The sequence below is a fragment of the Pimephales promelas genome, chromosome 1, assembly GCF_988280905.1.
Source record: "Pimephales promelas chromosome 1, fPimPro1.hap1.1, whole genome shotgun sequence".
NCBI lineage: Eukaryota > Metazoa > Chordata > Actinopteri > Cypriniformes > Leuciscidae > Pimephales > Pimephales promelas.
In genome coordinates this window covers 36,066,910-36,081,739 of record NC_142769.1, presented here as the reverse complement: position 1 = coordinate 36,081,739, position 14,830 = coordinate 36,066,910, and the positions used below count along the sequence as shown (strand labels likewise).

Genomic DNA, 14,830 nt, shown 5'->3' with positions numbered 1-14,830 from the left:
TTAAATCATGTTTAATGTGGACTTCTCTGTGCATGCTCTTTTAGGAGATCCCCATAGAACTGCATTATATGACTGACAGCCAACAACGGTTTGACCAAAAAATGTCAAAATTGAAAATGCTGTGGAAACAAAGACACCTACATCTTGGATGCCCTTGAGGTTAGCTAAAACGTATCAAAAATGAATTTCAAAGTGAATTATCCCTTTAACCGACAACAAACTTTATCATTATTATAAGCTGACGCTCAGTTCTGATCCAGTTCATTCGTGAAAGTCACATACTTACTCAATTGTTGTACTTGCAGGTCAAGTTAAATATGGACATTCCAGGGTGCTTTTGATCAGTAGCATGTCTGATGAAGGAGTGATTAAGGACAACGTGCAACAGACTTCTCAAGCACATATATGTACCCACTGTGTGCATTAGCTAATGTCGTTTGTATCGTTTGCCAATAACTTTATTCATCTGTAATGTGCTTAAGCTTTAACCATTTGCTTCTAAAATGAAGTTACATGTTAGTGTGATAAATACTCAAATGTCATATTTATGGGGGGTGAATGGTGGGTGCAAGCTCTATTAAAAAAAAAACAGAAAGCCTATTTCAAATAGAAAATGGCTTGAAACTGTCTAAAATGTTTAGCTAAATCTATTTTTGACCCCCAACATGTGTCAGTAAATATTCCAAGGCCTTGTCTGCTAAGTTGGCCATTGGTTTGCAGCACCCTTTGAAACTCTGTTAAAGGTCATAGACCATTTTAGTTATTTATGCACTGTTACATTGAATGCACTAGATGAGAAATATACCTCTTTTTATACAATCAGAATCACCCGATTTTGTGTGGTTACAGCTGAACCTGTTTCATAATACCCAGTAAATATACCATGTTTTGCAATAAGGCTTATATTTATGGAGCTATATTAAGAACTGAACATAAGGATCTTGCTAATGGTTCAGTCCCACTCTAAATGCTGCCATTTAGATTTTATTTATCTTGCCCCGTTTCCAGATAGCAAGGGTTTGCAAGACTTCTCATGAATATAATTTGATGTTTCATATCTTAGTGCCATTTAGGTATAAGGAAAATAAATCTGATATTGAAGAGAGGGCTTTTGATTGACAGGGCATTACAATTGGATACTTATTTTCTGAACTTCACTGACACTGAAATGCCACACTTACATGCTGTCTTCAAATGATGGGAACTGGAAAGGTTTATCTTGGTGCATTTGTCTTTGAAGTTGAAATTTTACTGGGTCAGTCCATAATGGAAAGGCAGTTGTGATGCATGTTTAACAGCTGAATACAACATGTACTCCTAAATCATTTTAAGGAACAGTCCCATTACAATTTCTATTTTATACCCTTTATACGTGTTTATACGTATATTTACACAAAAGATTTTAACTTAGCAAAAAGAAAAAGGACAAAAAAAATTAGGATATTACAAGGGTCAACCTTCCCTTGTGGGTAAGGTTCATTAAAGACCAAAAACATTTATGTAGCCCAACTGTGTCAAAAAGTAGATGGACAATTTTTCTGTAACAAATGCCTTAGATGAGGGACAATACATCTGATTAAAGAAAATCTGGTCAGTGAGTCTGTGTGATTCTTACGATTGTCATTAACATTCTTCCACTTCAGACTTGCTAAAGTCTTCCTTCCACAGACTCGACTGTGGGCAAGTATGCCTGCACACTTACAGAATCAAACTAAACAGAGATGTCATTCACATACTTTAATATGAACTCGAACAATCATTAACCACAAAAAAAGGGATCACATTGAAATGTTAATGGAATTACAGATGTGTCCAGTGCTACACACAGTAGTCTGCCCAAAGCAAATGAGATAATCTGGAAGTTATGGTCATCTAAACAAACATGTATGTGCACAAAGGTTGTTTACAGATCAGCCGAGTACAGTTCAGGAAAGAAAAGCCTAACATGTAAAGCCTTTTACAAAAAAAAAAAAACTAACTCAATGTGAATCTTTACAATAATCTCGTGGCTATAAATTAAGCCGATTAAAAACATCAGAAGTTCAAAATAAAAAAAGGAAACAAAAAAAGTATTTATATGTATTTGCTGTGAAGAGTCAAGATGCTAAAACCTTCCTTTAAAGGGCTTGAATCCTCCGCTGCCACCGGCCATGGGAACATTAGTGATCTGCACAATTCTGTTTATACCAGTGGAGGAATGACTGCAGAAAGAAACACCAATCAGTATGCATGCATCCAACATTCACATTAAAAACTTCTCCACCTGTTGTTAATTAAAAAATAAGGTGGCTAGATCTGGTATAAATAGAAGAGACAACATATTGAAATATGCACTCTAGATCAAAACAGACCTGGAGTGTGGTGCCATCATGCCAGGCCTACTGTCCCCCATTCGACGGTTATCTGTGAATCCTCCGCTTTGTGATCCTGCTGCCCCGTGCCAGTCTTTCCTGGGGCCCTGATCGCGTCCATGCCGCTCCACCACCACCTGCCTGCCACTGCCAAAGTGCGGCTGTGAAAAAAAATGGAGGTTATTTAGTCATCCTTTTGCTGGAGGTCTGCAAATCTAAGTGTCAGAGGCATGCACTTCACCTGCTCTCCCATAACCACAGGTCTGCCTCCGTCTCGACTGTTGAAGCTGGTTCTGCCACGGCTGGCTGTGGACACCCCTCTTATGGCAGGTCCAGGACCTTCTCTGCCAGGACGTTCTGGACGCATTCGCACGGCTCTGTAATAGTAAGCAGCAATCAATGGTTACCAGCAGCTCACCAACGCCAAGCCAAAAATATCAGTCTGTGATAGTGTTTATTCAGTGAGATTTGATATCTTGGGAGTTCAAGACTGACTTGATAGTTGTTTTTAAAGAAAGACCTGGGGCCTCATTTAAGTCATCCGTATGCACAAAAGATTTTCCTTAATCAATGTTGGATTATTATAATTACTGGTATACGAGCGCAGTTTGAAACACATGCTTTTCAGTTGACGTAAGCATAAGGACTTTTTCATGTTTCTGTCTTTAAGGAAAGATGAGGCAGGTAAAACCGTTATTGTTTTTTTTCACTGGTCAATTTTGGGATATTTGTCTTCAGTAACATGTCATACAGACTTGTGGTGAAAAAAAAAAAATCATAAATAACACATTAAGGTCTTTATTTTACTACACTTTGTCTGTTTGCATCTGTAGATTTCTCCTAAATTCACCAAAAGTTGGCGTTTTAAATCATCATGCTGCGCCGCGATCGCTGTCTGCACCCTATCATCACATATACCATTTCTGTTTACAATGCTGTCAGATCCAAAATTGGCCATTTCCTTTTTATCAGCAACCAATCGTGAAAGTGAACCAAACTTTCCAGTCTTGTACCAAGTTATATTATGAAGACATTTACAGAGGGATTTGTAAATATTATTCCGAGACTGATTTATATAACATTTTATTCCAAAAAACATAGTGAAAATCATTTAAGGTTATCGACAGTAAATTCTGATTTACAAGATAACAAAAGTAGATATCCAAAAATCCCTCTAATTTTTTTCCCCATCTAATATGTGAATACAATGAAAAAATAGATTTTGAACCTGGCTTTATCCAATACTCAGACTTCACTTTTTAAAATACATGCAAATTAGCGAGTATTTAATTAGAATACTGGAATATAGGATTGTAGGCAACCTACATGAACAACTGAGCCACTGCTGCCCCGAGATAAAATTTAGGATTAAATCCAATATTACGTGCTTCTATAAATGAGGTTGGTGGCTATATATTTGTTTTTTTTCTTCATTCCAATGAAAGGAACAAAAATGTTGTTGTTTTTTTATGTTGGGGAAAAAATGCCCCACAGTGCAGTTAAAATGTATTCTAGCAAAGGGATGATTCTTTTCCTGACATTGTGTGCATCATTTACAGCTACTTCTGTATTTGTTAACGATAACGTGTTTTTAAAAGTAACAGAAATAATTGTTGTTCTTATTGGCAATAAAAAATATGCTGGATGTAAATGGATGAGACAGTGATTTCATGCGATTTATAATTTTCATATAAATGGTCAAAATAATCGCCAACACTTTTACAAAAAGGTCTCATTTGTTAACATAAGTTAATATAATAATTAACATGGACTAACAATGATCAATACATTTGTTAATCTTAGTTAAAAATAAATACTGTTGTTCATTGTTTGTTAACAGTGCATTAACTACAAATACAACTTATGGTGTTAAGAATGTATTAGTAAATGTTGAAATCAAGATTAATATATGGTGTAGTAATTATTGTCAATTCTTAGTTCATGTTAACTAATGAAACCCTACTGTAAAGTGTAACCAAATAATCAATAGTAATCAATTGTAAATATTTCCCCTTAATAAAAAAATAAAATGAACACTGCTGTCAGAGTACCGTTTTGTCCACATTGATGGAACTAAGCAGAAGAGCAGGTAATATGACCAATTGTCATGAAAATCATTCAATTATTGAAAAGGTACTGAATAAAAAACAAATTTCAATTCCAAACCATACAGCAATCCAAACAGAAGCTCATCTGTACCTGACATCTCCTTGCTTCGTATTCATTGCCCCATCAGTTTTCCAGCCAGCGTGGCTGCCGTCTCTAGGGGTGCGAGAGTGAGCAATGACAGGAGGTGGTGCTCTGCCTCCAGCTGGTCGATCAGGCATGGACACCTGCCTACGCTCATCACGGTCACGGATCTCTCGGCGATCGCTGTCTCGCAGCTCTGTGCGAGGTGGAGGTGGTGGCTCTGCTCTTCGTACAGTTTCAAAGTTTTTTGGATAGCGGTCGAACCCTGCACTTTCTCTGCGCGGAGCAGGGCGATTTTTCTTTGCATCAGGTTCATTGTCAAAGCGGTTGCGTCTGCCGAATAAAAAAAGGATTCATCAGTTGCCGTTCATTCGCAACTTGAGCCAATTCGGAAATTCGGTAGATTTACTTGTTGGAATGAAAGTATTGGGAAACTTCTTCCTACTTTTGTTTTTGTGATTGCTTACCTATCAAAGTTGTTGGATTGCCCGGCTGATGTCTGTGGGTATCGGTTCCGGTCTCTGGGGTTGAAATCATTAAAACGATTCTGTTGTCGGCTATTGTAGTCTCCAGCTTGACCGATCCGGCCCTCTGGCTGCGTTTGCATCTTTTTACCACTGTTCCAGTATGGGTCTTCCCTCCTGCACATACAGAGATGGAAAAACTTAACCATACTGAACCAAATAAATCACTAGACCCCAAGAATTAATATCCAAAAGTATTGTTTGCACACCTCTGGTCAACATCACGTCCCCTCTTTAAGTTGTTTCGTTTCTCCTGCTCGTAACGCAACTGCTCCTGCTGCCGTCTCAGTTCCTCACGTTCACGAGCCAAACGCTCTGCTTCCTTGCGTCGCTCCTGCACACACATACATTTTTGGAACATCAACGTACAGACAGAATCTCTGCTTTGAGTTTCCACGGGCAGGTATTTCGTGGTTGTACCTGCTCTATACGGATCCGCTCCCGTTCTAGTCTCTCTCTCTCCATGCGCTCGCGTTCGAGTTTCTGTCTTTCCACCTCCAGCCGTTGGCGCTCTCTCATTAGGTTCTCCCTTTCTTCACGCTCGCGCATAATGCGGATACGCTCCCTCTCCCGGCGCTCTCGCTCTGCTACCTCACGCCGTCTGGATATCACACCAAAACAGCGTTACAGACTGCAGCTCAAGCACTTTACTCTTTTGTGTGTGAACGTAAATGAATGTACACCTACCTACGCAGTTCCATAGCCCTGCGAACGCGTTCCATCCTGACCATGCGCTCACGCGTACGCTGTTCCTTCATCTTCTCAAATGGCAGGATGTCTTTGTTTCCACCTTTGTTGAGCATGGGCCGTCCTTTCTTCATCATCTCCATCTGCAAGTATGAACGAAATACTCTCAAAGAAAATACTGTGTATTTATACTGTGAGTGTATTTAGTCTTAATTCAGATCGTATTTACTATTGGTTATGTCTTCTCAATATAAAGGAGTTCACCAACCTCCTCAGGTGGTATGAACCACCTAGGACGTCGGTTCATCATGTTGGGTGGACCAGGCTGCAAAGAAATACACAATCAGATAACTTCTACCTCTTTCATGATAATACAGTTCATACCGAGGATGTCTGCAGTACCTTCTCAAACCTTCCACCCCTTCTGAAAGGAGGTCGAGATTTATTGAAGTGTTGATCTCCTTTAATATGGTCAGGAACCATATTACCTGGACTCTTTCCTGTGGATAGGAAGGGATGGATACAGATATTTAAAACACAAACAGAAATTCTTAAGCTTTCTCAGTAAGTAATTATAACCAAACTATAACATACGTCCATGTTTCTTATCATCTTTCTTTGCCGCGTCGGCTCCTGAATTGAAAGATGGTGCATCAGATTTGTTGCTTTTGGGGTCCTGTTTTTTTGCTTCTTTGCTGTCCTTCTCAGAGGGTTTGTCTGATTTCTTCTCCTCCTTCTTAGATGAAACTGGAGTCCTATTAAAACAAGTAAGGAAAGTATAACCAGTGTATAACCAATGAAACGGAAAGAGATTAAAATTGCATAAACTCTTACTTGTTGCAAGTTTTTGCTCCCGTTAGAGTGCGCTTTTCTCCAGAAATTTTACTGGAACTTGTCTTCTCTTCTCCCTCTTTCTTTGAGAAGTCCTTTTTGAACGGGTCAGTTTTTACCTATGAGGATGATACCAAGAGATTAAGTATGAAATACCGCTTGTTTTTTCACAAAGGCAAACTAGTGTTGTGACGGTGAGGATATTTTCTCACCGGTTAATCGACATGTGACAACACCGGTAATACTGGTGTCTCAAGCGGAAAAGCGGGGGCTTTTAAATCGCTAATTTAAAGGCAAACGTAAAATGCGCACGTTTTCACGGGCATACATAACGATGCGGTAGTGCGGGAAAGAACTGTTTTGTTATTGTGCCCTGAATATGCGCTAGTTTGAAAACGAAACTAACTTTCACTTTTAAATTGGCGTCAATTCATCCTTCACTTGGAGTCTGATTGACAGACATGATCTGACAGGATCAGTCAGAAAGCAGTCAGGAGTAGATTAACGTCGGTGGAACTTTATCAGACAATCTGTCACGACACATTAAAGAGCCACAAAACGGTAGGCCTATTTATTGTTTGATTTTCTTTGACTGACCAAATTTGAAAGTTGAGACTGTTTCATATTAAATATTACCTGCTTGGTCCTGTCTTTCAACGCGTTGTGAGTGTCCTCTATTTTTCACTCCTCAAGAACATGGGATGAATCCCAAATCGCCCCCTAAACCCTCATTTACTAGGCCTATTCCCTTCATTAGTCCACTAATACTGTTCACTTGAAGGAGTGAATGAGAAGGAGTAAGTAAAAACGAGTGAGCGAATTCGGACAGCCGTTGCTGACAGAGACGCGATCTGACACGCGTCCCATTTTCTCACAAAATCTCTACGTTCGTTTAAGACTGCTCTTATGGACATTTTGGCATAATTTGTGTCTTATGTTTTGTTCAAGTCCGAAAGAGAACTCGATACCGACGCGCGTCTTTTCTGTGGGTTGTGTGTGTGTTAATAGGCAGGATTTAACGACTACTGCATAATTGCGTTCAATATTTTTAAACTTTTTAATTTTTTTTCACATGCCAACCGCGGTGCCGCGGTGGGCATGTCATGAAACCGGTGTTGCGACTGAACACCGGTAACACCGACTACCGTGGCAAGCCTAAGGCAAACACAACTGATGATCCCACACTGGTTAAGTGCTTACCCTATCCACACATATCTGTTGTCCATGGAGTTCTGTGCGGTCCAGGTGAGAGATGCATCTGGCCACTTCTGCACTGGATGACATGGTAACTAGTCCGTAACATTTGGCTCCTGGGCTACGAGCATTGGTGACCACTTTGGCACTAAAAACCTATTTTGAAACAATATGTAAAAAAAAATTGTTTTTTCCAACCCCTCACAACATCACAAGCACGTTAATTTGAAGCTGGTGCTAATGTATAACATACAAATAGCCATTACCTTTCCATATTTGCCAAAGAGGTTCTTAAGATCGGCTGCTTTGGTATTGGACGACAAACCGCTCACCCACAGATTGCGAGTAGAGCTGGTGCTGCTGCTGCCACTTCCTGAAAACAGAACAAGACATGCCACTACTTTAATGACAACTTGAGCATTAGAGCAGATTCAATTTCAAAATAATTAAACTTCAAATTGTATCTGGCAGATTTTTACTACTGCTCAAAAACACAATAGGTCAATAATGATGTTTTATCATTTAGGTCAGCTGTTGTATACATCATTTAAATAAGGCTGAAATTCCAAAATGCAAACCCATTTAGGAAATAAAGTCATACCTTTATCATCTTTTGTAGTCTTTCCATCTCTGTCCTTTGACGAGCTAAAATGTGAATATTATGAGAGCAACAAGAAGAGAAAAATACTTAAATGAGTACCAAAGCATGAGAGACGACTGTGGGCACCGAGGTACATCTCCAAATGAACAACAAAGGTTATACAAATGTTTGGTGCATTAGAGAAAAAGGAAAAGAACAAAAAAAATCCCCATAGGCAAGTCTTGCACTCGGACAAAACTCCAATAAGGCTTCTTTCTCTTGCTTTTCCACAGGAGCAAGGTGGGTGTCAGGTTTTCTGCCAATTTATTCCCTTGACCAATGACATCCTCAGGAGGGTGTTCAACTTCAGAGAGAATCACTTCACTGGACTGACAAACCCCTCTGACATCACTGGAACTATTGCTCTTTTTTTAACCCATAAGTAGGGACTGGAAAAGCAAGTGCTGGAAATGTGTGCGTAACAGACGTGTTTTCTGCTCCTCGTTTAATTCCAATTACCAAACTCGAAAAAATGGCAAACCAAACCAAAAGAGCAAACCAAAGGCAGGGATTAGGTACAATGAACAACTTGTTATGAAAAAATTCTTGCGGCTACCCACAATGCTGAGTTCTTATTGAGCTGGAACTTGGTAGTAGTATCTTAAAGAACTGACATAGAAAGACAAACCTCTTTGCTTGACCTGTCGCCCCAGTTGAAGAGGGGCCTTTCTTCCCAGAATCCTTTTCCTTGTCTCCCGTTTCTCCTTTCTTCGAGGCCTCTCTGTTGTCTTTCTTGGCGGCGTCAGACTTCAGCCCGTCATCTCTCTTACCATCCTTGCGGCCATCTATCGCTTCAGTCAATGAATCTGTCTCCTGCCTCATCTCAGCAGTGGCCTCAGGCTCTTCGCAGCCCTTGTCTGCCTCAGAATCTGGAAGTTTCACATGTTTACCTGTTTCCAGGAGGTCGTCGCCATCCACATCCAGTGTGATGGCATCTTCGGCCTGGATGGTGACAGATATATTGTCATCCTCAACTTCTTTTATGGGTTCAGGAGCAGGTTCGCTCTCCATGGCCTCCATCGCTGGGACTTCAGGCTCAGCTTCTCTCTCGGCCTCAATCTCCACATCAGGATCGGGCTCAGGTTCCACATCTGCCTCAGCCTCAAGATCAGGCTCCACTCCTGCCTCAGCCTCAGGCTCAGGCTCTCCAAGGCCGTCTTCACAGGAGAAGGTTTTAGAATTGTCACGAGTAGCATCATCAGTATCAGTTACATCTGAGGGATTTAACAAGCATAGAACATGGCAAAAAAACACATTGTTTAACATTCACATCTCTGTGCTACGTGACCTAGAAAGTACAACAAAGAGCAAGTTTAGTGTTAGTGGTCATCGAGGGTGAGGAAACCACAGCTATACATAAAACACATTCCTTAGAGAACAACGAAGAGGTTGAACAATCTTCTCGCAGCGCCAGTGACAATCTATCTTGGTCCACATTTTGAAGGTTCCACAACTGGGTGATGGTGACACTCCTCTGCTTTACAGACATGCATTCAGTCAGAGTGAAATTGCATATCTATACCATAACGCTAGTCCTCCTGCCAGATGTCACTAAGCTTCTTGTGGTCACATCAAGGGTCTTTCAAACGTTTCCGCTGACTGTCCATCTCCGTTTACAGCTGATGAAGGCGAATCAAAAACAGGGTGGCAAATCTTCTCTGATCCGTTGTTGGGAAATCTGTCCTTGTTCACAGCATTCTGTCCAGTAACACGGCTAAAAATGGGTGTCCACTGAGCTATGTCCAGTCTTGAGTTCAAAGCACAAGCAGTGATGTTGATGTCCCTTTACGCCATGTGGGCTACATTGCAGTCAGAAAGAAGCGTCAAGACTTTGGTGAACGAGGGTAACATATGTTCTGACCAGTCAAAGGCAAAATATGTTCCGACCAGTCAAAGCCTGTTGCCATCTCCATTTCAGGGGGTAGTCCAGACAGAAAGAAAGAGGCATCCTGCTGAACCTTTGGTGGTGTTCTGAACAGACGAAACTCTTTGAGTAGGTGAAAGGCTTCCTCTTGCTGATGACATGTGGTGGCAGGGTAATGTGCTCTTGAACAAATTAGATGATGAGATTAGGAGTTTCACTGATGTTAACACAAATGGTGAAGCGTTATCTGTCCTTTGATGCAGCACATGGTCCAGATGGAACGTTTTAATGTCTGAATTGTTGCAAGACCCACGGCTAGAACGTTGAGATTGAAAACCAGCAAAAAAAAAAAAACAAGGAAGCAAGAGAAGTCCAACCTTCTGAAACCTGAAAAACAAGAGTTACATCTCCACCCTAATGAGTGACCAGACATACCTTTTTCGGATTCCTCTTCCTCAGTCTCCTGAAAATAAAATAAAAACTGATATAAGAATTTGCTAAAGTTCTAAAGAATTTGGGAAAATTGTTCAGTGATGCTTGGTAATCAATAACTAATAAGACAAACAAATATCCATATCAATATATTATTTTGAACGATACCGATGTGTAAAAAATGTATCATATCAACCGATATTATATCGGCGGCTGATATATCGTGTACCACTAGTATTCTTTTCGAAAAATGTTACTTTTAAGAGAAGATATAAATGTGGGTAATTTAACTCAAATACATTTCTAATGAAAACAACTGTACTTTTACTTCATAATGTTTGGCAACATTCCTCTCGTTACTTTATTTTAAAGCTGCAGTCCGTAGATTTTTTTGCGTTAAAAATGATCCAAAATACATATTTGAGAAAATACATAACCAGCCAGTGTTCATCTAGTGCTTGCCATAGCTCGATTCAAAGCACTAAGCTTGTAATAATGTTTTTAATTCCAGTGGTACTGGTGGATTTCGGCGTGAGATTCAAGTAGGGCTGTGTTGAAAAAAATTGGTTCACCAATTCTGAATCGATTTCCATATTAATTTCTAAAGATCGATCCGTAACTCAGAGAATCGATTTATTAATAGGCCTACATTTTCCCCGTGAACTTTAACTTCCCACAACTGGGAGATCCCTATGTGCGCATTGAAAGCTTTCATTCAGCGCACACATTGTTATGACAATGAACTTTGAGTCACTAAACCATTCATTCAACGAACATGTTCAAAAAAGCAGCTTCATTAAAATGGATGTAATGAAACAAGTTCAAGGTTTTAATCATTTTTAACTTTGAGTTCCACTTGTCAGCTGAGCAGCAATGCGTCGCATGGGCAACGCTGAAGCTGATGCTTCACTTATTATATGACATTGATTCAATGCGTGACTCACTGATTTTATTTCCCTGCGGCTTCTTCGCGATGTGGGAAGCTGACCAGCGCTGCTGCTGATGCGCATTTATGGTAAATACTCGTAACGTGAACGTTAAAAGGATGAATCGACAACTATTTCGCTTTCCTTTGACACGGCAACCTTTCCACGAATACATATGACTTCAAAGACAGACACAGCTAATCACACATGCTCTGCCGATCTCTTTCATTCACTGTGCGAAGCCTCTGTAGGCAACATATTACCACGATAAACAGTCTCGTTATCATTACGAACTTGTCTAACATTCAATACACATGTATGAAATTCAAAACAAGAAGAGTATAGCCTTGAATATCAAAAACGTGAATATCACAGTTCCTGCGGTTACTTGCAATCCTCCTGCTGATATAGCCTACCTCTGCGTCCTCTGTCGTAACGTACAACAGTGCAAGTTTGTGAAAGCAGTTGTATCAACATGGAAGGGGGATTGTTCTTTACAACAATCAAAATTACATTAATTTGCAGTTGAATGTCTATAATAATAGTATCAATATGTTGCATAACCATAGTCCTGTAATTCAGGTAACAGCTGGAAAAAAATGCTTTTTTCAAAAACAAATATCTAAATCTCGAACTTCGGATCAGTTTGGATCGAATCGAATAATGATAATCGATTCAAGATCTTGAGAATCGGAATCAAATCGATTGCTAAAGACTTTGTTGGGACTTTGGAGAGGCTACAGAATCAAAGAGACTGCAACCGGACACATGCGAAAAACAGGGATACATATCGGAAGGACATTACATGTCACACAATGCTGATGTTGTTAACATTAACAATTTGATAACAATGTATCATTTGCATGGTTTTGCGTGATAATTGGGGCCAATCCCAATTCTACCCCTTAACCCTTCCCTTTCCCCTAGCCCTACCCCTTCGCCTTCCCCTTGACCCTTGAAACAGAGTGGCAATGCGTAGGGGTGAAAATATTCCCCTAAGAAATGGGACACCACTACGCCTCCGTTAAACGCCATTATAAGTCGTCGCTAGCGCCTACGTCACAGGAGATGCGCTGATGTTTATCACAACTTCCATGACACTATCCACACCGGCGCGATGACTGACAGCCTCACAATCTTCTCGAAACATTGTGTTCATCCACGCTGTGCCGTGTCGAGGGTGTTGAAGTACAACATGGAATTTTGATAATTCTGCAATGACTGCAATTGCAGATTTCGAACAGAGATGGCGACAGAGGAAAAACTGCGGACTGCAGGTTTAATGCAATACAAGTACTAACTTAGGACGTAGAACGTAGTTCAAGCACATTGTATCTTTTTTATGGGCATGAGCGATGCTCAATTTCACAAATGAATCACTAAGAGTTGATTCTATTCAAAGACTTCATCAAAAAAAGTGGGCAGATCTGTCTAAATCAGTTCGCTTTTACTTGAGTACAGTTTTTGGATACTCTACCCACCTCTGCTTGCCCACCGTGGCACAGACCCCACCGTAGTTTACATTTTTTTATAGTAGCCTAATAAAAATAATTTAGTTCCGTTAAGAGAACAGACACTACACTTAAAAACTGAACGTGTCTGCTCACACACAAGCCATTTTGTTGGGCCTGCAAGAGAATGTCTTCAGAATGTCTTTTGGGCACAATCTTTGACTCAAATGATTAGCTCAAAATGCTAAATCATTCATTTTAGATTAAATGCTTTTATAAAAATGTACCCAAAAATTCATACCAATATATTAATAATTTAGTTTCAAACTTTTCATACCTTAGATAAGGATTCCTCTTCCATGGTGGTATCAGCATCCAGGTCTGTCTTCTTTCCTGATGATGTGCAATAAAGGAATTTGATCAACTTATTCAAGTTAGTTAAAGAAGTTGAGTTCAGATAGTGAAGATTTAACTTACCTTTAGATTTGCCATGTTTTCTCGTGGGTGTGTCAGCTGACATGGTGAGCTCAATGCTGTCTGGATCACCACCTTCATCCTCTATCGCCTGCACACAAAGATACCAGACTATTCAATTTCAAACATTGAGAATATTCGTTGACCAGAAATTCCCATTGTAATCACACTGTAGCTAATTGTGTTGCAGAATGATGTTGAAAAAGCGAATTATGAAGGTGCAGATCTGAAACACACGGCATGCAGAAGGTTTGAGCACCAAAATACATATTTTCTGTTTAAATAAATCTGGATTAAGTTCCACTGCAAATAACTAAAGCTAATAGTTCTGCACAATGGACTATAATAAAACAACGTCCAGGTGCAACGCTGTCTTGCATCTCACAAACCTTCCTAATTTATATCTAGTAAGACATATGTATATTGTTGCACACAACATTACATTTGACACTTCAACTGTATAAATAACTTCACACAAAGAGTGTAGTTAAATAGAAATGGTGAATTTGTTTAAAGTTGAAGCAACTGATCTGAGCGCGTGCAGGGGCATTGGCTATAGCTACTTTAGCCTGCTAAATAGCAGCTAAATCCTTAACTTAGATTCATTGCTAAAACTGCTAATAAATATTTCGCACAAATTAAAGTTTCCAAAAATCGAAATACGGGCATTATATTTGTGTTGTTAGTAAAGACATTGAAAAACGCCGGGAATACAAATATGTTTGGAATAAAAAATGCTAGCGTTATGCTAACTCACTAGCCATTAAGCTAGATCGCGATGGTTTGCCAACACGTCACCGTAATTTACACTTTTAAATTAAAATTACCTGCTTCAGTCTTGCGATGAGTGTATTTTTTACTCCAGTAATATCCAGATTTCGTCTTTTGAGTTCAGATTTCAGGTCTACAACGCGTAAATCTGTAATCTTCTTAGTCTCCGCTGAAATGGCCACCGACGCCATTTTACCAGTGTAACTGGATATATGTGTGTGTGTGAGCGAGGGCAACAGCGACACACTCACCGAGCACCCTATGCGAGCACCACAGGACATCCAACCATATACCCCTGTTGACGATTCCCTATCCATGTCATGATAATGCAAATGACACATTTCTCTAAGATTTTATATATTACGCGCGGTAAGGTTTTAGTTATGTTGCCAACACAGTGTCACTGAAAATTACAGTGTCTTGCAAAAGGCATGAAAACAACTAATATTTAGCAAACACTGAACAGAGATTATCGAAATGATTTAAATGATTTAG

General features: G+C 39.8%; 1 protein-coding gene across 1 annotated transcript; it reads right to left on the bottom strand.

The window, feature by feature from the left end:
• Positions 1 to 1,722: 1,722 nt before the first annotated feature.
• On the bottom strand, positions 1,723 to 14,573 carry sltm (SAFB-like, transcription modulator). Its single transcript, XM_039689067.2, has 20 exons — positions 14,392 to 14,573; positions 13,568 to 13,655; positions 13,428 to 13,483; positions 10,717 to 10,744; positions 9,046 to 9,631; positions 8,379 to 8,422; positions 8,044 to 8,150; positions 7,784 to 7,933; positions 6,587 to 6,702; positions 6,347 to 6,507; positions 6,155 to 6,252; positions 6,021 to 6,077; positions 5,753 to 5,895; positions 5,486 to 5,666; positions 5,275 to 5,399; positions 5,009 to 5,182; positions 4,551 to 4,874; positions 2,593 to 2,728; positions 2,352 to 2,512; positions 1,723 to 2,201 (listed from the first exon to the last, which is right to left on the bottom strand). The coding sequence occupies exons 1-20, from the start codon at positions 14,524 to 14,526 to the stop codon at positions 2,105 to 2,107; spliced, it is 2,967 nt and encodes a 988-aa protein (XP_039545001.2). The 5' UTR covers positions 14,527 to 14,573; the 3' UTR covers positions 1,723 to 2,104.
• Between the last annotated feature and the right edge of the window lie 257 nt (positions 14,574 to 14,830).

Bases quoted from the DNA above. Each gene is read 5' to 3' on its own strand.
- sltm (XM_039689067.2), bottom strand. From the start codon at position 14,526: ATGGCGTCGGTGGCCATTTCAGCGGAGACTAAGAAGATTACAGATTTA. The intron at 5,667-5,752 runs GTAGGTGTACAT...TGTGATATCCAG, and splicing joins AGGGCTATGGAACTGCGTAG to ACGGCGTGAGGTAGCAGAGC. The intron at 2,202-2,351 runs GTCTGTTTTGAT...TTCTTTCTGCAG, and splicing joins ATGATGGCACCACACTCCAG to TCATTCCTCCACTGGTATAA.